The 24,765-nt window shown below is 37.4% G+C and overlaps 1 protein-coding gene and 1 long non-coding RNA gene across 39 annotated transcripts in view; one reads left to right on the top strand and one right to left on the bottom strand.

Moving 5' to 3' along the window:
• Positions 1–21,754, bottom strand: part of LOC127168301 (uncharacterized) — a 43,168-nt gene extending 21,414 nt beyond the window's left edge. The window contains exons 1-2 of the long non-coding RNA XR_007828095.1: positions 20,463–21,754; positions 18,807–18,922 (exon numbers count right to left, since the gene is read on the bottom strand). This is a non-coding gene — a long non-coding RNA (uncharacterized LOC127168301). The remainder of the gene's footprint in view (positions 1–18,806; positions 18,923–20,462) is intronic.
• The window catches only part of ank2b (ankyrin 2b, neuronal), a 155,770-nt gene that overhangs the window by 27,619 nt on the left and 103,386 nt on the right, over positions 1–24,765 (top strand). For 14 of the 38 annotated variants that reach the window (XM_051115062.1, XM_051115057.1, XM_051115091.1 and 11 more), the window contains exon 1: positions 20,025–20,426. The exons of 2 other annotated variants lie outside the window; for them this stretch is intronic. In XM_051115062.1, the coding sequence (XP_050971019.1) occupies positions 20,298–20,426 (129 nt within the window). In that variant the 5' untranslated portion in view covers positions 20,025–20,297. Of the gene's footprint in view, positions 1–11,734; positions 11,890–20,017; positions 20,427–24,765 lie in introns of those variants that run through there. 22 more of the 38 variants (XM_051115049.1, XM_051115046.1, XM_051115088.1 and 19 more) reach the window with 8 other exon arrangements.

Here is a 24,765-nt window from a genome sequence, read left to right as displayed (position 1 = left end):
TAGTCTTATTATAACAAATGCTACAGTTAAGAACTATGGTACATTGCTTTCAGATATTCCAAAAGATGGCATAGAATAAATCATTAAGAGCCTGATGAACTGATGAAATAAATATATAAGCAAACAAACAAATAAATAAACCTTATGAGTGAGCATGACCCGGGACTCTACTAAAAGAGTTTACACTTTAACCGCCCCAGTGTTCATACCAAAACTACGCCCTTGCATAAATAAACAGTACTGACATTAGAGAACATAGTTTAACATCAAATTAAATTAAACTCAGTACTATAGCAAATAAAATCCATTTATTTTATGCAATGCAAATGCCGTTTCCATCATGTGAAGTGACAGCTGCTGACACAGCTGACTGGCATCTCGTCCTTATGTTTTGTTGCGTAAAATAATACAATTTACAGCACAGTAAAGACTTTATAAATTAAATAAAATGTATACAAACCTTTATTTTGATGAAGAAGTGCACCAAATTGGCGGCGCTAAGAACTGCTCTCTTCTGTAAAGAACTCAAAAAGCCAGCACTCTGACTGTAACTCAGCAGCTGGGTTGTTTTGTCGGAGACAGGGTTAACCCAGTGGTTGGGTAGAAAAAATAACCCAGCATTGAAAATGACCCAACAACTTAGTTGCAGAAAAACTACTCAGCACCTGGGTAAAAAATATTAAAAGCAACCCAATAAAATGACCTAACGGACCGAACCCAGCATTTGGGTTAAAAAAATAACCCAGCATTTTTTAGTTTGTGGAGACACAAATTTTATTGACAATGATTAAAAGTAGGAAGTTCTCACTGAATTGTTTAGTGGTGAACATAGTAACTGATATCAGCAATATTAAGAATTAATCATTATTACAGTACAACATTGCATGTTGACAGTTCTTTAAAGCAATAATCAATTGAGGATGTGCATAATTTTAGATTATGAAAAGCAACAGTTTTAATAGTTTAATAGTTTTTTAATAGTAGTAATACTTTTTTTGTTTGTTTGTTTTGTTTTGTTTTATTGTTAATAATAACAGAAATAACAGGTTTACCAGAATAAACTATTCTTTAAGTAAAATTATTTTAATTGTAGGAGTTTGCTAAGCAATATACAACATAGCATTTCACAGTGCTTAAAGTTAGCATATTCAATCAGAATTTGGAATTTAGAGTCAGAACTCTTAGAATTTAAACATGTCAGTCGGTGATTTTTTTTTTTTGTTTTTCAGCCTGACTGAAATACAAATAAAGAAATAAATAGATCTCTGACTGACAAATAAAGCAGCATTCATTATTAATAATGAGTTTGAATTATTAATAATATTTTAAGTTAAGGGGCACAGTGGGGTGATTAGACGAGTTAATGAATTGTTATTGTGTTAAATCCTGCATTATTAAATTTTAACTGTAACAAACATATTATGCCATTATTGGCATGCACTCATATGTATTTTGTGGAGAAATAATTAATTAAAAAATGTCAAAATTGGTAACTGAGCATCATACCATGAGTTCCATGTTTTAGCCACCATGTCAAAACGTATCATGTTTAATTCCATTGTGCCCTGTCCAGCTGCTTTTAAACCCAAGAATGCAAAATATGTACCAAATTAAGCTTATATGATCTATTATTTATCTATCTAAAATGCAAATAGTTCATTTTCCGTTTTATTTTTTCATTGCATTTATTAGATATTCATCAAAGACAGACTTGCATTTAATTTATCTTTCATTTTTTATTAATTACATAAGTATTTTCAAACAATATAGCACAGCGAACACTGATCTCATCCTCACTTTGTCTCTCACTCGTGCTTTATCATCAACACTCATTTTCTCTCCATCTTGTTCCCATGGTACCTGTGGCTCTGAGGCGCTCCTTATGTTTCAGACCAACCCATGCTGGAGAGAATTTGAAAAGAGGTCTATATTTAGCTTTCGCTGCCTCTGAACCTTGGCACTTGTAGTATTTTCTTGTAAATTGCTATTTTCTTAGAGAAAATGTTAACGGCATGAATTGAAGATTTGAACAGACTAAAGCATGTAACTAATGCTGTTTTTGCTATGGACATGAATGATATTTCAAATCTTGACTTGTTGAGGAGAGATGCCCTTTTTACTTTTCTAATCAGCTGAATTCAAAGAATATTCTAAAGACATATTGGGACACAAAACTATGGTATCATAAACTTTGACTTGAACTACTGTAGCAACTTAGCAACTGCTCAGAGTATATCTCTAAAAACCAATGATAAATCTTAGCAATTGCATAGCAACACCTTGCTAACCATCCACATCACCTTTGCACCATAACAGCGAATTTTGCACAGACAAGCACTATTCCTTTAGAAAATGTATACATCTAGTTTCATGTTGGTTGTATTGTATTTTCCACTAATTAAGCTGAATGACAAAAAGCTTTTAACTATTCAGAATAATAAACATCTTGCATGCAGTCTTTGTACGTTATAATAAAACTGTCAGCAGAATTACTGTGGTTTGTACTTAATGGTTTGTAAAAGTTTGTTGTTTGTTCTGGCTGAATACACTTCCTCTCACTAAGACTGCTTTTTTGGTCAGCGGTGGGTGTTACATGAAGCGAAACGCAATGACAGATGGGGGCTGGAAATGGCCAGAGAAACTGTGTACCAGTAGGGTTGAGGGTTGTAATTTTGTGTTTGTGTGTGTGCTAATATACAGTACATATTTATATGTGTGTAAGGCACTTATCAAGTGTGCTGCTGCATAACATCTTTACATTAGGAAAACTGAAAAATGAGACCATGGATATACCAATTGTTTCAGAACAAGATGATTTTATGGGACTTCTCTTTTCACTTTTTTATACAGATGCCTGTTTTTTTTATGTTTATTTTATCTCTTTCATTGATGATTAACAAATTATTTATGATGCTACCTAGCATATTGTTCTAAATTCCAAACAGTCAAATATTAGCTGTTTAAATGGCCGGTCAATATATTGCTCTGTCACTACTCACCACTAAACCATGCAGTTTTTGATTTATTGAAACTGACATGCCATATAATCTTTTCACAAAATAAAACCATTCACACAAAGAAAGAATTGTTTAATGTTGTAAAGTTTTCTTGAAACAGACAAGAGCTAAAGTGTCATAAAAAATAACTTTGCAAGAAAAGCTTGACATTGCTTTGAACATTTGATTAAATGAATGGCCACATTGCCAATTACATGCATTTCCTCTTTATCTCCATTTGACTTGATTCCTCTGGCATCCTCTCCCTGTTCATCCTCATCCTCTCTGTTCTTGTCTCTACAATGTCAGTGTACCTTTTGCTTAAGGATTCATTATAAACTCATTCATATAAAATTCACCATCATTACTTCTTTGTACATTGCTTTGACTACACAATCTTATACGTAGAGGAAAATCCAGTTACCCATCAAACCCTGCTGCTCCCCTCACTGTTTCAGCCAAATCTTTTGTTTTCCTAATCCGATTGTTACCGTTTTTTGTTCTGCTTTATCCCAGAGTCATTCCCTCTTCACCACCCAGATAATACAAAGATATGTATTATAGAGTGAATGCTCCGCAACAACCACAGTATAGAATTAAGCAATAATTTTTGTGTACTATGTGCTTAAATGTGAAACTTTCACTTTTTAAAATGTAATTTTTTAAATGCATTCATTCATTTTTTGAATAAAAATCCATTTATGTGGATTATATAGGCTAAATGAAGGTTGTGTGTAAATGTGAGATGGGAAAAGGAAAGAGAAAATAAAGGAAAAAATAAAGATGAACAAAGTTTAGAGGAGGATGTAGATTTGGGGGTTGGGTGGAAGAGAGAGAGAGAGAGAGATAGAGAGAGAATGATAAACAGAGTCTCCATTTACTGTTAAAGAAAGGATCAATTATGAGCTTTCTATTCTTTAAGAAAGAACTATTGATGCTGAAACAGTGAAGACAGTGTCAGACTGGAATCTTTGACCAAGATCCTGGAAACATTCTCCTAATGTTTGGGGAATATCATTTCTCCACTCAAGTCTTTTTCATTGCTTCTATAGTCTTTTTTGTTCAAAAGTGCCACACAATGTCTCCACAGCAGTTAATTAATTTTTCTTGTTATTCATATTTTTTCCCTTATAGAGCATTGCTTTCCATTACACATTACAATGGCTGCCTTTCAGTTGATCATTCAAACCATCCATGGGATAGAATTTTGACATGGCCTTGAACAATAGGTTTTAAGTTTTTTAATGTACAAAATGACGTTAAAAATCTTAACAAAACATATTTTATTCACTCAGCCTCCCTGAGCAGTATATTATCTCAATATCTAGGTTTTTCCTCAATAATCCATAAGGCAGACATATGTCTGACATATATATTTTGTCCATGTTCTTGTTATTCGTTATTGCCACACTAAAGAGAGTATAAAAAAGTCAAATCACTATCTCAGTCCAAAATTGAAAATATGGAAATCATATCCCCATTTAATGAACCATGCCTTGGTGAGCTTCAGGCTATACTGAATAATGGACCGATCCACCCCCTTAGGGTTTTATCAATTATTCATCTGAGAAAGGGAATTCTGTTGGTTTACTATTCATGTCTGATGGTTAGAAAGAGAACTGACCTGTCTGCTGGAGCTGACTGCTTTGCTGATTGTTTTTCCTTAAATGTGTACTTTTCAGATGGTGATTAGCCTTCTCTAAATTCTGGTGATTCCTTGTATGATGCTTAAACCTATCTGCTTTTTTGCCAGTCAGCAAGGAATATAGTTCCCTCCACAACAGAAATTCTCTCTTCATTTACCCTTATGTTTTTGATACATTTATAGCAGAATGCTCAAGCTGTCTGTTTTTTTTTTAATATAATGAATGTAAATGGTGAACACAGCTGTCAGACATGGTTTTTAGTAAATAACCCCGTTAAATTCTGTCAGTTCCCCACACAAGGGTTCATAGCATTTCAGAACATTATACACATTCATAATGCTAAAAAGTCTTGGATTGCTCATTATCACGAAATTGATTTTATTGCATATGTTGTTCAATATATCCATCATGTAGCTAGTCGGATAGTTGGAAACAAGCTGTAGAGAGTTGCATAAGGCTCTGCTCAGTTCAACAGCACACTTTGTCCCCTGGGCTGCTATTGATTTTGTTCCAAGTTTGCAAAACGACACCGGCTAATAGAATCTGTAGGAGGATAGCGTTTCTATTGGTTTGCCCCACAGCGCTTTGAAATTGACTCTCTTTAGAGAACTTAATAAACTTGCAAACTGTCATGTCACATCCCTTGTAGTGCAGAACTTTATTGCAAAATAATGAATTAACAGTGAAATGAGTTTCAAATCATGTTTTTAAACAATGTATTTAACACTGTTTTTCCCCCATTGTTAGACAATGTTATTTTTGAGCCCCATGGTCCTACTTTATATTAGGTGGTCTTAACTACTATGTCTAATACTTACATCTAAATTAATGATTTCATACAATGCACGTATTGTGTACATTCATTCATATTTCACTCGTGTACACTGTGCTCATATTTAAAAAATACATCTGTAATTGCAGTGTTTTGCAATGCAAAATGAAGACACTTAAAGACTATTTCCATCGGCCAGAGCAGATTCTAGTCTTTGACAGCCAGAGAAGAGCAGAAACCTAATGACTTAGTCCACTACATAACAAACTGTATGACTGGTCGGCCAAGACTGGACATTTTGGACTAACAGTATCTTGTGATAATCAACTGCACAAGATCTTGAACCAGAACAAACACTGATGTCAACAGACAGCTGGCACTACTTATTTGCAGTGCAATTTGTAAAGAAAAAGGGGAGACCTTACTGAAACCTAACATACCGTTACATAAACCCCAAATTTTTGGTTGATTAACTCAAAACTTTCTTACTTTTGTGGCTATCAGTTCCAAAAACGCACCTGGGGGTAAGTTAAGTGAACTTGATGGCCACATACACACCACAGCTAAATCAAGTTATTTATTACAGAAGTAATGTACAGGATTGACAACTGCATTTTACAAAAAAACTGACTGAAAAATTCTGATTTACAGAAATGTTACACAATATGTAAAGGACCAAAATAAACAACTAGTTAGTAATGTATTTAAACACATATCACAGTTGCGTCCTTTCTGTATGCCCAGTACAAGAAATCACAGGATATGTTTTGACTGATTTGTGTTGCCAGATCTTGCTAGGAAAAAAAAAGCATCATCTTATCATCAATAAGCCACATACCAAGATATAGTGGCCTGCACCTGCCTACTTTTATTCAACTCCATAAACTGAATAATTTTATGAGCAAAACCCAAACAACAAGCTCAAAGATGCTTAATAACAGTTACTTATTAGTGTTGGGGAAAGTTATTTTTAAAAGAAATGTACTACAATTATTCCAGTAATCTTTAAAAAAGTAACGAAGTTAGTTACTTTTTATGGAAAGTAATATGTTACATTTCTGGGGTGGGCTTGCTTGTTTGTTTTGAATATAAAAAACAAAAGTGAAATGATTCTGATCTACTGATCTACTGCAAAACAATGACCTGGGCCAGTGTTGCCACCTTGTGAAGAAGTTGATAAGTGGAAAACCAAGGCAATGCGCATGTGCAACATGCGTGTATATATAGGCATGTTACCAAAACCATATGAGGTGGGTGCTGTATGCAGATACTATTTTGGTGATGAAATTTGCATCACGTGCACTATATGTGGACCCTCTGTATGCGTAAAAACCAAAAAATAAGTAAAAAAAAAAGTATACTTTGGCCCTAACAGTGATAGTTTACCCAAAAATGAAAATTACCCCATGATTTACCATCAAGCCAACATAAGCGTATATAACTTTATTCTTACAGACGAATACTATCGGAGTTCTATTAAAAAATGTCCTGGCTCTGACAGTGAACCAAGTTGTGTTTACAGCAAAGGAAAACCAGTCTACTCTTGGCTTATGTCAAAATCCATTTCAATATAAAAAAAAAAAAAAAAAAAAGATTTATTTATTTATTTTTTTTACAAATCCTCATTTAGCACCTTTAATTTGTGACCAGTGTTCACTTCAAAATGCGAAGTAACTTTATGATGGGTGCCCTTTATTTTGCTTCAAAATCTAGACCACTGTTCACTGCCGTATAAAGCTTGGAAGAGCCAGGATATTTTTAAATATAATTCTGTTTTTAAATATATAGATGCCGCTCGGCTTGCTTCATATGAGACCGCTTCAGCGCTGGTTACACGATCGAGTCCCGAGATGCGCATGGCACCGTGGCACACTCCGGATTGGCGTTTCCCCGCAGTGTTGCCGCCTGTTCAGCCCGTGGTCAGACCCGGCCTTCCTTCAGGCCGGAGTCCCCCTGGTACAAGTCTCCAGGCCTCTTGTGGTATACACGGATGCCTCTTCCACGGGTTGGGGTGCTGTATGCAACGGGCAAGCAGCATCGGGCTCCTGGACAGGACCTCGACTGCAATGGCATATCAATTGCCTAGAGTTGTTGGCTGTGCTTCTGGCCCTTCGTCGCTTCCGACCGACGTTGCGTCACAAGCACGTGCTTGTTCGCACCGACAGCACAGCGACTGTAGCCTACATCAACCGTCAAGGTGGTCTACGCTCCCGTCGCATGTCACAACTCGCCCGCCATCTGCTCCTATGGAGTCAGCCGTGGCTAAAATCGCTACGTGCCGTTCACATTCCAGGAGAACTCAACCGTGCAGCCGACTAGCTCTCATGGCAGTCCACCCATCCTGGAGAATGGCGACTCCACCCCGAGACAGTCCAGCTGATTTGGAGCCATTTCGGGGAGGACCAGATAGATCTGTTTGCTTCCCCCGAATCCTCCCACTGCCAGCTGTTTTACTCCCTTGACGAGACTCCCAACAGCCTCGGCAGGGACGCACTGGCACACAGCTGGCCTCCGGGGCCCAAGTACGCCTTTCCCCCAGTGAGCCTCCTTGCACAGACACTGTGCAAGATCAGGGAGGACGAGGAGAAGGTTCTGCTGGTTGCGCCATACTGGCCCACCCGGACCTGGTTCCCAGAACTCATTTCCCTCGCGGCAGCCCCTCCCTGGAAAATCCCCTTGAGGAGAGACCTTCTTTCTCAGGGGATGGGCACAATTTGGCACCCACGCCCCGACCTGTGGAACCTGCACATCTGGCTCCTGGATGGGACGCGTCAGACCTCTCCGGCCTTCCACAGGCCGTGATAGAGACTATCACTCAGTCCAGAGCCCCCTCTACAAGGCAGGCTTATGCGCTGAGGTGGGGTCTGTTCGTCGACTGGTGTTCCTCACGTGGGGAGGACCCACAGAGATGTACGATTGCAGTAGTGCTTTCCTTCCTGCAAGAAAAGTTGGAGCGCAGGCTGTCCCCTTCAACTCTCAAAGTGTACGTTGCTGCCATTGCAGCGTACCACGATGCAGTGGATGGAACATCCCTAGGTAAGCACCAACTCATCGTGAGGTTCCTGAGGGGTGCGAGAAGGGTTAATCCCCCCAGACCGCACCCCATACCCTCTTGGGACCTCTCCGTCGCCCTCCAGGGCCTGCGGGAGGCCCCATTTGAGCCACTTGCGTCGGTTGAGCTAAAATATCTGTCACTTAAGACAGCGCTCCTGACCGCACTGGCCTCCATCAAGAGGGTAGGGGACCTACAAGCCTTCTCTGTCGACGAAGCGTGCCTGGAATTCGGGCCCGGCGATTCTCACGTCATCCTGAGACCCCGGCCCGGTTATGTGCCCAAGGTTCCCACCACGCCTTTCCGCGATCAGGTGGTGAACCTGCAAGCTCTGCCCCTGGAGGAGGCAGACTCAGCCTCTGCGCTGCTGTGTCCAGTTCGCGCTCTGCGTATATACGTGGACCGCACTCGGCACTTCAGACGCACCGAGCAGCTCTTCGTCTGCTTTGGAGGTCAGCAGAAAGGGAATGCTGTCTCCAAACAGAGGTTGGCCCATTGGGTGGTAGATGCCATCTCCCTGTCGTACCAAAACCAGGGAGAGCCATGCCCCTTAGGTGTTCGGGCCCACTCCACACGGAGTGTTGCCTCATCCTATGCGTTGGCTCATGGCGCCTCACTAGCAGATATCTGTAGAGCTGCGGGTTGGGTGACACCTAATACCTTCGCCAGGTTCTACAACCTTCGCGTAGAGGCCGTGTCCTCCCATGTGTTGACATAGACATCAGGCGAGCGGGAGTCCGGCTGGTGTCGGCTTGCTGCGCCATTCCTAGTGGATCCGTGCGCTATTTCCCTCAGTTGTTCCCTCCGGCGAACCTGGGTCCTCCATGCCCCGCAGTCAGACCTAGTGCGGAGTAGTGCCTGACTGTGCTCCGGCTGGGTCTCCTTCGCCCAGCAGGTTGTGGCAACATGTTTCAGTATTTTTCCACGGTCAGCCAGAAGGCCGATGTTTCCCTCATATATCCCTAAAATCTATGGATATATTGAATTTCTTTTGTTCCACATGTAGAGATTTCATGTGCTCCGCCCCCCCCAACTCCTGCTTCAGTACAACTGGCATCCCTGTGGGGCCCCCCCTATTGGCCCCCAGGGCGTTGGGAAGGTTACGCTCATATCCGTCTGCTGACACGTCCGCCTGTTGGCACGTGGTGTGTTGCGTAATGCGACGTCTGGTTCGTGGCCTGTTCCATGGGTCTGTTCCCATATGTAACGTCGTAGTGAAACGACTGAAGGGGAACGTCTAGGTTACGTACGTAACCCTCGTTCCCTGAAGGAGGGAACGGAGACGTTACATATGGGAACTCGCTTGAGAGTCCAATCATCTCCAAGCCTTATTCAAAAGGCCAATGAACATTCATGAACATTGGCGAGTGGTATTTGCATGCCGAGCCACTCCCCTGTACATACGGGTATATAAGATGGCGGCGTGCAACCACTCATTCAGGCATTTGCTGAGGAGCCGAGCTGCAGCCTGGCGTCAGCGCGACGTAAGGTCGTGGCAGGGGATGTAACGTCTCCGTTCCCTCCTTCAGGGAACGAGGGTTACGTACGTAACCTAGACGTTTCTTCTTCTTCTTCTTCTCCAAAATGAATCGCATTTTTGAGGGCCTAATCATGCTCGAAAAGTCATGAAACTTTGCACACGCATCAGAACTGGCGAAAATTTACGTCTGATATGGGTTTCAGAAGTGGGTGTGGCAAAATGTCTCAATAGCGCCATCTATACACTTTCAACGGAGTGCACCTCGAGCTATGTTTCACGTACATGTATGAAAATCGCCACACACATGCAACACACCAATACCTACAAAAAAAGTGTCCAGGTACGAAATCCAAAGCCCAACAGGAAGTAAGTTATTTAGATTTTTTGTCATTTTTGCAAATTTTATGTCATTTTTGCCATTTCCAGGCGTTGTACTTGAACGAACTCCTCCTAGAGATTTATTCAGATCAACACCAAATTTGGTCAGTCTAATCTAAAGCCCTTTGTGACGTTAAATTGCAAAGATCTTGAGTTTTCACTGGAGAGCGTGTATAGAAGTTGTTGTAACTCAGCCATACAATGTCCAATCTGCCCCAAACTTCACATGTTCAATAAGAGTCCTGGCCTGAACACATCTGAAGGCCAATATTCCATTATAATCATAGCACCACCTGCTGGCAACAGGAAATTACTTATTTTGCACTAACTTAAACATGCAATGTCCAATCTGCACCATTCTTCACATGTTTTGGTAAGAGTACTGGCCTGAAGACATCTAAAGGCCAATATTCAGTTATAATCATAGCGCCACCTGTTGGCAGCAGGATATGTCACGTCTTATACTAGCTCAAGCATATCATGTTCAATCTGCACCAAACTTCATATGTCTGATAAAAGTGCTGGCCTGAACACATCTACATTCCAATGTTCAGTTATAGGCATAGCGCCACCAGCTGGCAGCAGGCACATATAAATGACTCTGACATATTCCTCCCATATTTACTATATTAAAAGCATACTGCCCACCATTTGCTGTTTTCCTAAAGCCACTGGTCGGCGTTGAGCCCGGGTGCGAGGGCCCTTTCATCGCTGCTTGCAGCTTTAATTTGCTGTTGTTGTTGTTTTTCAAGACCCTGATCTCTGATATCTCATTAACACTAGTACAGATGGACATTCATATGTGCATTAAAACCAAAACGCACATAAACATGTTCATAAGAGATTTCACACATGCAAATAAAAAAAAAAAAAAATAATCAAATAATGCTTTGCCTTTGTTTTTGTTTTTTTTGTTTTGTTTTTTTATTCTCTCTTCTCTCGGTCAAGCCAACTATTGTTTCATAATAGGACATAATATCACTGAAAGAGATTCTGGCTCAGGGTTGGTAAGATTTAATGCCCATAAACCACACAAATCCACTGCAGTGGATTTGTCTTTTTTGATTAACAGGTTTGTCCAAGTTTAATCTGCACCAGTTTTAGACAAGAAGCAAATACTGAGGACCCTGTCTTATAGAGAGAATATGAGAAAATGGTGTGAATACACCCCTCTGCATTGATAGTATTGACTCTGGACATTGTCTTTGCAGACGGTGTGTGTATTAGCTTATGTTTCCCTGAGGGCTTTTCTGTCACATACCTGTACTAAGATCTGATTCTGGGTCAGTTGAAGACTCCACTATTTCTAGCCACTTAATCCTCTAAGCATTTTTTCCTGCAAGCATCTCAGTGTTTGTGTGTGTGTGTGTGTAATCACAGTGTACTAATACCTCTAGCCTGGTGCTCAGTAATCCATCTATCCACAGTGGCCGTTCTTCAGTAGACATCCCCTTGTTCCCTATTTTTGTTTTATTATTCTGGCATTTCTGTTTTTGGATATACCTCATTGAAATCTCACAAAAACACCCATGAGTGTTGGAATGGTGACCAGAGTAACAGCTCAGGTAAGGCTTTATCATAAACCCTGTGTATTAGCTAACCGCTCATATTTTATTTGTAGCAGTTTTTTTCTTCTTTTAAAGTAGAAGAAACACACAGAGGCCTGCTGCAGCTTTTAAACTACTTGTTCAAAATAATGGTTATTTCATAATTGACTGTGGCCAAATAGCTACATGTAAATGTTAAGTAATCAGCACATTTGTTAATTTCCCTTAACAGCCATAAAGGCATAGTTCACCCAGAAATGAAGATTCTGTCATCATTTACTCACACTCATATGCAATCAGACCAGCCAATGTAGTTTGGTGTCACCACACAGCCTATTCCTTATTGGCATAACTACTAAAAGCTTTATTTTGCCATTTCCGGTGGTCATACAGAATCTGTAAGTGCTTCTTTCTATTAAAGCATTATTCTTATGGGTTAGGGATTTGAACAAACTTTGCTCATCCACCAGCATTTGTGTTACAAATGTGAATGATGACCCGAATTAAGCAAATTGTTACGGGGATGTGCGCTATTACTTTTCTGAGTGAGCAGATTTTTATCTGCCAGATGTTATAGCAGGTGAAATACTTGGGAAGGTTCTGAGCCATACCTAAATCACTGAAAAATCCAGCAGACTATAGCATGAATTCCATATTGGTCCAGACTGGTTTATGCTGGTGTGCAGTAACTGATTGACAAACATAGACTTTCTGTTAAAGATGATTGGCAAAAATGGTCCTGGTTTGCATGAGTAGGCTAGTTATTTGTATGCAAGTAGTGTTGTGTAGACAATCAGTGCTTGTGTATTTCTACATTTAATACATTATTGTTGTAAAATGTAGTATTAGAATAAAAGATATTTTATAATAAATAACAGTAGTTGTGTTATGATCTTAAATTGATAATCAATGTCATCTGAAGTGTAATATTTAATAAAGATTTAATATTTAATAATAACATTTACTAAAGAAAAATTCAAACTGGTAAAACATAAATCACATATTATTCAAGAGACAAAATAATAAACATCAGTAGTGTCACTACAGTTTAGTTTTACATTGCATACCAGAAAGTTTTCTTAATTTTCAAAGAACATACCTGACAACTATACACACAGTGTTCTGTTTACGCAGTTTTACACATAGAAGTTTCATATTGTAAAGATGTCATTGCAGACAGGAGCATAACATTTTCAGCAACTGCTAAAAGTGTCCAACTGAAGTGCCCAAATGACTTCAAATCATTTAAGACTTTTTGACTGTATTGTAAATATTTTGGCTGACTGTCTGAACAAAAAGCCTGACAAAGTGCTTTCCTAATTTTATGACTGTTTTATCTTGCATTTATTCTTTTTTCTACACTGTATTTCACTCATTAGCAGTTCATTTCTGATTTATATTGATCACAGAATAATTGGACTCAAAAGCTCATGGCTAAGCAGGGTTGAAAATGGGTTGTGCATGATTTTTATGTGTGACTGTGGGTTTTGATTAGCTTTTGAGACTCACATCTGTAATAAAATGTTCAAGGGCCTAGTTATATTGCATTGGTAATACCCATGTTTGCATTTGTCTTCATGCTAGAAACCAGCCAGAGATGACTGAGCCAAAATGCATTTGACTGATAATAGTATTTATAATAATAAAATAATAATAGAAGTAGCAGTTGCTGTCTTCATCTGATTAATTCTGTGATGTTTACATTCTTATTAAGATGTGATAACACTAACTACTACTGGTCAATAAATTTCATGCAATTTAAGTATTTGAACCATAGTTTTCAAATTGCTTCCAAATTCTGAGTGCAGTTTTGTATTCAAGCTATTCAAAACTGTTTTCCATTATCCTTTTTAGAGTGGCAGGGGATGCTACAGTGGAACATCCTGAATGGATGTTCATCACAGTGCTTTGAAGTTGTATTGTTATTTATTTATTTATTTTATTTGCATGTAACATAAAGGCTGACATTTCTGCAATTGTTCCATAATCACGTTTACAGCTCTTGTGATAATATGTGATCCTGGACCACAAAACAAGTCTTAAGTTGCATGGGTATATTTGTAGCAATAGCCAAAAATACATTGTATGGGTCAAAATTATTGATTTTTCTTGGTAATACTTCACTATAGGAAACAGTTCTCACTATTAACTAGTTGCTTATTAACATGACTATTCATGACATATTGGCTATGGCATGACCATATTCTACATCCGTAATCCTTCACTGTAAAAAATAAAAAAACACAATTTAAGTCATCTTAAATTAAATTGTTACCCTGCTGCCTTAAAATTTTAAGTTCATTCAACTAATGTAAGTTTAATCAACTTGAAATGTTAAGTTGTACTAAGTAACAACTTTAGATATTTGTGTTTGCTAAACTTAACAGATGGGTAAGTAACCCAGCTGCCTTAAAATTTTAAGTTGATTCAACTAAAATATCTAAGTTGTCACTTAGTATAATTCAACTTCAAGTTGAACTTTTTTTGAGTTGACTGAACTTAAAATTTTAAGGCAGCCAGGTTACAAATTATTTTATTGTTTTTTACAGTGTACCCAATACCTAAACTTAACAACTACCTTACTAACTACTAATAAGCAGCAAATTAGTAGTTTATTGAGGCAAAAGTGTTAATGGTTTGTTGGCTGTTAATGGCTTAAAATAAAGTGTGACTCTTTTCTTTTATGCCAAAAAACATTAGGGTATTAAGTAAAGATCATGTTCCATGAACATATTTTGTAAATTTCCTACCGTAAATATATACAAAGTAATACGCATTGCTAAGAACTTAATTTGAACAACTTTAAAGGTGATTTTCTCAATATTTTGATTTTCTTGCAATAGTTGTATCTCTCCAAATATCTTATCCTAACAAACCATACATCAATAAAAAGCTTATTCAGTTTTCAGATGATGTATAAATCTCAAATCAAAAAAAAAACAAACCTTATGACTGGTTTTGTGGTCCAGGATCACATATTTAAATCATTTACAGTGTAAAAACATGCGCAGTGTCATGAAAATGTATTACACCACATTGCATCACATACAATAACTGCTGAAATGTGTAAATTATTAAGTGTGTAAAATAGATTAATTAGCATAAATGTGCATATATTTGAGTAAAATCTCTTAGAATCTTAACTTAAAATAGATAGGTTACTTACTATGCACCAAAAATGTATTTGTGTATAAATGTCACCCAGGCTCATGAACAATGTGTGCCTGTGGCTATTTTTGCAAAAATGATTATGTTGCTTCTTGTATGTTTTGCAGAAGTTTCAAAGTGGAATTTCCAGTGAGTGGCTCTAAAAAGCGAGTTCAGTTTTGTTCTGAAACAGATCATTGTGACTGTGCCGACATTTTATTACACTGATTCATTCACGTATCAGGGCAATTCGAAATGAAATGTCCAGTGAGTGGTGCAAAAAGGTTAATGCTATATTGCATTAATAAATCCAACCCTACACCAAACTAATATTAATGAAGATAAAAATGCATTTGCAGAAGCTACATTGACATTACACCACAAGAAACATACCTGAGCTCTTGAAGTATAGCTAACAGAAATATGTTCTCAGATTGATTTCCATCAAGCTATAAGTTATAAGTCCAGATTTTAAAAGGTTTTAAAGTGTTTTGTTTTTTTCTTGATTATTTAAAAGTAAGAAATTATAAAGAAATGTTCAGTTTTATCATTTTGCACACATTGCAGGAAAGTTACTTTTGAATGCCCTCTGAACCATATGTTTTTTTAGAGACTAATGTCCAAAAAAAGTTTCAGAAAACCATGCTATGTAATTTTTTTTTTTTTTTTTTTTTTTTACTTTAAATGAACATTTAATTTATGTTGCTTGAAGAATTTTGTTAATAACTTTGAAAGAACCTTGCCAGTATTCCCACAGTTCTGAGAATGTTCTTTGTTAGCTGGTAAGCTGGATATGTGATGCAAACCTTCAAATGTATTAGTTTACATGCACTATGGTAAAGGTGTTTTGAGAACAAAACATAGTATTGTGCAAGGAATCACATGAAAATGATTTATTAATTGATATTAAAGTAATCATAAGTTATGGGAAAAGGTATAAAAGTTGTTGGTACAGTATTTAACTGCCTCTTGTTTTAATTTCTGCTGAAAACTGCAGCAAGCGCTAATTTAAAATTTAGGTAGGCACATTTTTGTCAATGAAGTTTTTCTGGGTTGCAACTTTTTCGTCAAAAACGGATGATACATACTGTAAAGCCATGTATGAAGAAAGCCAAATGTGGCCATGAGTAAAGCAAGGTTTGTGTGAGGGTGATGTTAGCTCTGCCAAGGATTTCTGCATGTGTGTGTGTGTGTGTGTATAAGAACCAAACAGATGGCATCACTAGTGTAATCTGTGAGTCACCCCTGTCGGCCTACTGACACACTCGAAAACACTCAAATACATACAAATACACTCCCACTCTCAACACACACACACACACACACACACACAAACACACACAGACTTACAGATCTGTCACCTTCTCTGCTCTCTAAATCCTGATGTCACATAAAAGGTTGATGTTATTATCCACCGTAATATATTCAGTTTGATGAAGCTAATCGTTAGGGATCCACTAAATCATTTTTTAAAGATAAAGTTCAAGTGAAGTTCTTTCTCTTTGGTACTGATATTTGCATTTTTAATAACCAGCCAACTTTCGTGTATGGTGTGAATGATGATTTGAGGACACTGATTAAAAGCTGATGGTAATGATTAAAAGCTGATGATTAAAAGCTAAAATACTTAATCTTAGTTTCATGCTTATTTTTTCCCCAGTCTGATTTTGTACTTGTCAATGATCCTAGCCTTGCTTAAAGCTGCTTCAGAAAAAATAGCTTGTGATTATATGTGGAGCAAAATGTTTAGTTATGCTATTTGTGTCTTGCTATGTGTTTGTGTGACTCATACCCAGACACAATGGCAGTCATTGCCAATAATACCTTCTATTATCATTTTTTAAAACTTCAACAAATATAATACAGAGAACTTGAATATAATTGCTTATAATTGTAATGACTGTTTAACACTAATGACAGAGAAATTTTAATGGACTGAACATTGCTCAGATATTTTAGGAAAGTGTGTGACAAGTCCACAGAATACATTGAATACCAAAGCCTGGAAAAGTCATGGGATGTAGTAAAATCTTGAAATTTAGTTCTTATGTGTTCTAAAATTTAATTATACATATTTTGCTCACATTTACTTACAACCCTGCAGTGATAATATTAGTCTGTTGTTTGATGGCTGTACTGGAAACATTTGTGCACTACTAAAATCCTTTTGCAGTAAGTACACTATGACTGGAAGTGTAGTGGAAAATCTTCGGAACTGCTTAAACACTACAGTTACATTTTTTGTTGTTGTTGAAATTGAGGTTGAAGATGACGGCTCTAGAGAATAGATAACCAGCAGATGGCGCCACGTTAATGTATTTACTGTGGAACATCTGAATAGCCAGTGCTCTATACGGGAATGCTACTCATGTCATTAACACAGAGAATACAGTAAAAGATAATTGTGGTCTTTTTGTTGCTGTTGGAAATTTGCTTAAGCCTAACACAATCAGTTGTGGACCAAGATTAACTGATGACTGTCATACTTTTGGAAAATTATCAATAATAGCTGAGCCAGTGTAGTTGTGTTATCAGGCTAGTCAGACGTGTCTGTTTCAGAATTCTACTTATAGCCTTGAAATGCATATTTTCTTATTTACTTTGTAAAACAAATGTTCATTTAGTTTCAGCAATTTTGTGTGCGTCTGATATGTTAGGATTTAGATTTAAAGGGAAGACCAGGGGATGTTAAACAGCAGGCAAGTTGCAATAGGTGTACTGTTAATTAGACGAATGAGTACAGATGAATGAGTAAAGTTTCCGTTAAGGAAATATAAGGGATAACACTTAATGTGAGGCTAGTAACATTCATGATGTAAAGTTTACATGCTACCATGCCTAAGCTCAATTATTTACCACAGCAGTTGCCATTTCATCACTAGAAAGAGGGAAAAAAAATCATTAAGGGGTAAGTAAATGATGACAGAATTTTCCTCCTTTTTGTTGTTGGTTGGTGAACTGTCCCTGTAACAATTCATAGTTTTGGTTTGCAGTAAGTGTATTAATACAATGCACTATACTATCAAGTGTACTCTTTCAGTACTTCTTAGTGTAACAGTAGTAAACTAAATATAGTCTTTCAGCTATATTACAAGCACACTGCTAGTTTGATAGTTTTTAAGTGAACTTTACATCATATAATTTACTATTTATATATATATTTTTTGTATTTTAATCTTGCACTGAAAAAAAATATTCATTAAAAATATCCATAAGCCACAGACAACATTTTACTTGTATTTTACTTTTATGTCTGTCAATTATATCTGCCAATGTTATTTGCTTATAGATTTTTTTATTGTAAACATACTCTGAATTGACTTTCCAGTTTCCAGTTTGTTAAACTTGCTAAACCAGTAGGTTTTGGCTGTGCAGAGTCTGCATGTTCTTTCCATGTTGGCATGGTTTTCCTTCAGGTGATATACAGCAGGGGTGAATTAGAGATGACAAATTATCTTCATGGTTGTATATTGTCTGTGTGCATGTGAGACCTGTAACTGTCTTTCCTTGAGACACTGGATAGGCTCCAACCTTCTTTTTTCTCAGTGTATACTTTAGGTGCAAAATTAATATGTAAATACTAATCTAAATGTATAAGTTCACTTGAAGAAAATATTCACAGTATAAAAAAAACTACTAACGCTATGCTATACCATGCAATTAGCAATGTATTTAACATAGTTACGTTTTATTAATTCTGTTTACTGCATCATGAGACCTGAAAGTCAGACAGAGGAAATCCTGAATATTTAGATATTAATATTTCATGAATTTCAAAGCGTTCTTACCCGCTCATCTATTTGTCTTCTGTTCTAGGAGAGTTTTGTGTAGGGAGGGTTGTGTTTTGTTCAGATCTGTTTTGTTGAGTGTCTTCATCTATTAGCCTGAATTGTTATGGCCTGTGCTGATAAAGAGAAAAAAAATGTTTCAAACCACATATTTCTAACAGACAATTAAACAACAACAACAAAAACACTCTGAACCCCAAGTAGATTCACCAACCAATTTACATGTATGTGGATGAAGAAACAGTGGTACGGCAAGCATGCCCCACTCTCCCCTATTATTATTGTTTTGTTTTTTTTGTTTTTTTTTTTTAGTACTACAATAATTGCATGTACAAATTCAAAATTACCATGCATTGTGTTAGTGTTACAAGTCACCTGATAGAAAGGTTATATATAGGGATATATTTGATTTTAGAAATAATCATAATAATAAAAATCATAAAATGGACTGTATATTGTTTTTTTTTTAGTCCTACCCTCAGAAACCAGTTGGACATAACAGATACATAGCCTTTCTTCTATCTTCTATTATGTTTCTAACAACAACAAAATACAATGTTATTGATTCCTCTAATTTTAAGGTTTCTCTGTTGTCTTTTGCCAAATTTTTGCCATTGTCTTTTTGTACAGTAATCAGTAATACAACTATAGGGATTTGAAAAAGGCTTGGTGAAAGAGAGCAGCATCTATGAGTGCATAAATCAGCTAGCATTACCACACAGAGGCGGACTGCACCAATTTCTCTTTTGACGGGTGGGAGGGAGATGTGGGAATGCCGAGGGGATGGGAACTGCAGAAGACCGAGAGGTGTCTTTAATCTTTTATCTCCCCCTCCTGTTTTTCTCGCATGGCTGCACCCATTTTCTCATCTTCAGCAACAGTGAGCGATATAGTACAGTAGCCACACCCTTCCATTCCTACCACCCTGCCCAGAGACCCCTAAAAAATGTGATTGGTCAGGAGGACGTGTTGTCTAATGACTGATTGTGCCACAATCCAAAGCTAAGCGGCTAACGGCAGCTTGAGGACACGGGGGGGATGGGTCTGCCCTATTTCCCTCTTCCTGTTTACCTCTGATTATTTTATCTAAGCTCATATAGTTCCCCCACCCCTTTTATAGCACGCTCTCTCTCTCTCTCTCTCTCTCTCTCTCTCTCTCTCTCTCTCTCTCTCTCTTTCTCTCTCTCTCTCGCTCTCCCTCACACATACACTCACACCTTAAATGTAGTTTCCCGGAGAGCGGGAGAAGGAGGATGCTGCTTGCTACAGCTTGTCTATTTAGACCTGTCGTGGGAGGAGTTGAGCGTCACTGCTTCTCTCTGTTCTCCTTTTTCTCTCTCTCTACCTCCCTGCGTACTTCCAGAGCTGTGACAGTGGGTGGTACTCGTCTGCCCTTGGGCTTGAAAGTCACCTAAGACCTGTTTCTTCATTGCTAACATCATTCCTCCTTCGATTTCTGCTTATTGCTACTGATATCGAGGGACTGTTGCTATGGCGCATGCTGCAGCGAGCATCAAAAAGGCCCGAGTGGAGATGGAGCAGGCTCCCGATTTGAAAGCGCTGGAGAAAGCCCGTGAGAAAAGAAGGCGCTCGCGTGAAAGAGCCGAGCGCAGGTGTAAGGTAATGCAGGCGCCGGCATTTTCCATCTCACCTTACCTCCACCAGAGCACCAGGGACATGGGCCCTTAAAAAATCTCCTCCACCCTCTCATCCAACCATCCATCAACCATCCATCAGCATTCCAGTCTGGCTCAAGATGCACCTGCCTGAGAATGAAGACCACTAGCATTTCAGCAGGCTACATGGATGCACTCTTATTTATTTATTTACATTTTTTTATTGTCATCACATAGTACTTTTAATAAATGGTTTAAATAGATAGCTTTTTGTCTATATCACTATTTAGTAGTTAAAGTATGTAGTTTGTATTCATAGCAACCCTCTGATGCATGATGTCCACTACAGTAATTATCTTTCAGATTTTTAAAAGCCATTTTTTAACCTTTTCAGGGTGATGTTACACCCCAACCACAATTTGTGATCATCTTTTACATTATAATTATTAATACATGCATCAGAAATATATATATATATATCCTTATATTTAATCTCTATCACATCTCTTTGAATCTGCACACATACTTTTCTAGCATTCTAATGCACCGCATCCAGTAATAATCACCCTGTTAGTCGATGCGACACATGTACATGACACATGACATATCTTTATGCATTTGCATCTTTACAGTGCACCTGCTATCCATCCAGTGTTGTGTTGTTGTGTGGGGAATCAAAAAGGCTTTATCTGCATGTAGCAAAGAGAAATTAAGGATGTGTCTTAGTCCAGTAGTCAGAGCTGCAGTCTAATAGCGCAGACTTGGCACAAACAATGTGTGTTTGGGTGTATCTGTCATGCATTCTGAATATGGTAGCACAGAGGATTGTCCGTTTATTAATCATTATGTGTGAGTGTTTGAGTGTCTTTAAATAATTACTGGCCTTTGAGAATCTGTTCTTTGTTTCCAACGAGATTTTAATGCTGTAAAACATGGCCATTTAAACAATAAAAACCTTTAGGTTTCAGCTGAAACAACACAGAATTTTTAAGCAATGGGAAAGCTTTATGTCCAGAACTGCTGTTCATGTTAGGACCAGCTATACATGGTTGCAGTCCTTGAAATGTTTGGCGAGCAACGATCTACTGTACAGGTCATCAGTCTTCACTCTGCGTCATAAACACTTCAGACAAGTCGTAAAAAAAGATTAGTGGTGTTTTTGTGCAATTGTAATCATCATAATCAATTATACAGTACATCACAGCGCTGAGGAAAGTGAAATGGTGTGAAACGCTGTGTAGTTTTTGCTTGATGTTGCTCTGACTGATATGAAATTAACATCCGTCTACACGATGAAAACAAACACTCCTAGTCCTAACCTACACCCTAACCTTAACCTTAGTATAGTGCTGGTACACTCACAGAAAAAGGTACATTAGCTGTTACTGGGGCAGTACCCTTTGAAAAGGTGTATATATATATATATATACTTTAGGTGCTAATATGTAGCTTTAAGGCACTATGCACCCTTTAGCGGTAAATGAGGTACAAAGGTGTACCCACTGACAGCTTTTGTTCCCTTTTTTGAGTGTATTGTAGCACTTCCAGATAGTATTATTGTGTCTTCTAATTTAGAATTTCTTTCTAAACTGAGCCGAAACTATAAAAAAGTGTGTTCGACTTTGATGCGGCACTGCGCAGACCAATTAGAAGCAATACATGCCGGTTAGAAATTTTGTCTGACTTGAAACCGGATGTCATTTGCCGTATAAAAATAGCGCAAGAGTGATTTGAGAGCAGCCTGGCTCTTTCTGACCAGCTTCTCCAAATTGGCCAAACATGCTCTCATAACAACACAACTGTTTCATGATTGGCTTGATTCACTGATGACAACAGTTACGTTTGTTTCATATTTATTTGGACACCTTCAGCTCAGTTCACCTTCATATATGTGATTTTAAAACAGCATTTCTTTCATGTAAAGTAAAAGCAGAGGTTCACTTCCAGAACAAAAACTTACAGATGATTCTTGATTGTCATTCAAGAAGTTCATGTCTTTCTTTCTTCAGTCATAAAAAAATTATGTTTTTTGAGGGAAACGTTTCAGGATTTCTCTCCATATAGTTGACTTCTATGGTGCCTCTGAGTTTGAACCTTCCAACATGCAGTTTAAATGCAGCTTCAAATGGCTCTAAATGATCCCAGCCAAGGAAGAAGGATCGCTAGATATTTATAATTACAATTTCTATACTTTTTAACCTCAAAATGCTTGTCTTGTCTAGCTCTGCATGAACTCTGTGTATTCCAGTTCATGACAGTTAGGGTAGGTTTTTTGTAAATTGCATTTGATCTTCTTTGCACATTCACTTTGTATACACTGGGTCGGTACTTCAGAAGCGATGTTGGATAATTTTGAAGTTGAGGAGAAAATGAGATGGGAGTTTTTTGACCTACCCTAACTGTCTCGAACGGGAATACACAGAGTTCACACAAAGCTAGACAAGCATTTGAGATATTAAAAGAAAACAAACATTTGAGGTTTAAAAGTATATGAATGGTCTTATCACCCTTTGAAGCTGCATTTAAACTGCATTTTGGAAGTTCAAACTCGGGGGAACCATAGAAGCTTCATGAAAGTGTATAAAACATCTGTGAATTAATCAAATATTGCTTCTAATCCACTTCATCTGTGATAAAGTATCTGACACTACATGAGCGTCACTACAGGAAGAGTAAAAGTGTCCAACTTGGCGCACAGTTTTCAATTCTTACCCAAATTTCGCCCATCGGTTACATCCAGCCACAGCCAAATTCAAACACACTCAGAGTCTGAGCTTTAATTGACAGTTGACTGTGATGGAGTTGATCAATAAAATCTGCTGACTGGTTTAGGAAAGAAAATTATGCACTGGAGAGGCCACTTTTTTCACTCAACAAGAATTTTTCTGTCAATATAGCCTAGTGAAGCAGAGGATATGGGAATATTAATAGCATTAAATTATATGCTGGTGTGTAATATTGTCATAATGACATGATATTTGGGACATGATTTTCATTATTGTTATTTAATGCCTTGAAAATGAGAATGGATTGGGTTTTTTTGAATGGAGAGACTTCAATGTGCTGTATACCAGTGACTGACTTCTGGGGACACAGCTGATCAATTTACAAATTGACAGCCTGTCCACTAATCTTTGATGTGTTTACCATTAAACATTCATGTTGGAGTGATTTATATTTGGAGTTTACATCAAAATAAATAGGGTGAATTCAGGTAAAGTGGGCCACATATGGTAAAACTGTAACACCTAGATGATTTTTTTTTCTTTCCTTTATTACTTTTTTTAACTTTACGATCTAGCTATAACATTTCAGTTTAATAATTCAGTTCATATAATGTGTTATTTGCAAGATTTATATCAATAAAATTTTGGAGATCAGGAACTCCTGACAAATTTATTTTAAGGGAAAGTGGTCCAGCGGGTCTGATAAAGTGGGCTATCCTTGATTTATCAAAAAGAAAAATGATCCTTTATCTTAAACTTAACACATTATTATTATTAACGCATATTACTAAGCAATTACTCACAAACCTAAAATTATATAGCCTATACTATGAGTGAAATTCATCAGTTTAACCAATTCACATGTAAAATTCACAACAATTGATAGAACATGTTGTGTTGACATTAAATTAGATGACATCTGAATAGCAAAATATTCAGTAATCGGAAAATGAACACAAATGTGACTACAACACAAGCAAAAACAAATAGGCTAACAAAAAACTTAGAAAGAGGAACAATTAACATGGTAACCATATGTAAAAACTTTTTTTCTGTTTATGTTCACAAACACTTTAATTTACACTTTAATTGTGTCCATTTTTTGCAGCCTTTGTTGCTGCCTTTCTTCACTCCAAAGACTAAATATCATGCCTCACACCTTCCTTTCTCTCTTTCCGTTCTTCCATTTCTGACTTGAATTTCCTGACTGCAGAATGTGAATGTGAATTTATTTAACAAATTTGAGCATAATTACTAAAGGTTAAAGGTCACCCACTTTACGTGAATCCCACTGGCCCACTTTTTCTAACACATTCAGCCAAATTGGGCCAGCAATATTTAACACCTTATAAGATAACTAACACATGTTTAAAGACTTAATTAGTTGCATTTAATTCCCTGTTAACGGTAGTATGAAACAAAACAGGAACGGTCACAATATTTTTAAATATTTTTTATTTATTTATCATTTTAATTATAATTTTGAAATGAATAAATATTTACCAGTGTCATATTGCATTAACTAAATCCATTGTATCATTTAGGGAAATAGTGTGCCTTTAAAGGGGTCATGAACTGCCTTTGTTTTTTATTTTGTACTGTTCTCTGAGGACCACT

Source organism: Labeo rohita, chromosome 7, assembly GCF_022985175.1.
Source record: "Labeo rohita strain BAU-BD-2019 chromosome 7, IGBB_LRoh.1.0, whole genome shotgun sequence".
Lineage (NCBI taxonomy): Eukaryota > Metazoa > Chordata > Actinopteri > Cypriniformes > Cyprinidae > Labeo > Labeo rohita.
This window is presented reverse-complemented; position numbering and strand designations above follow the sequence as displayed.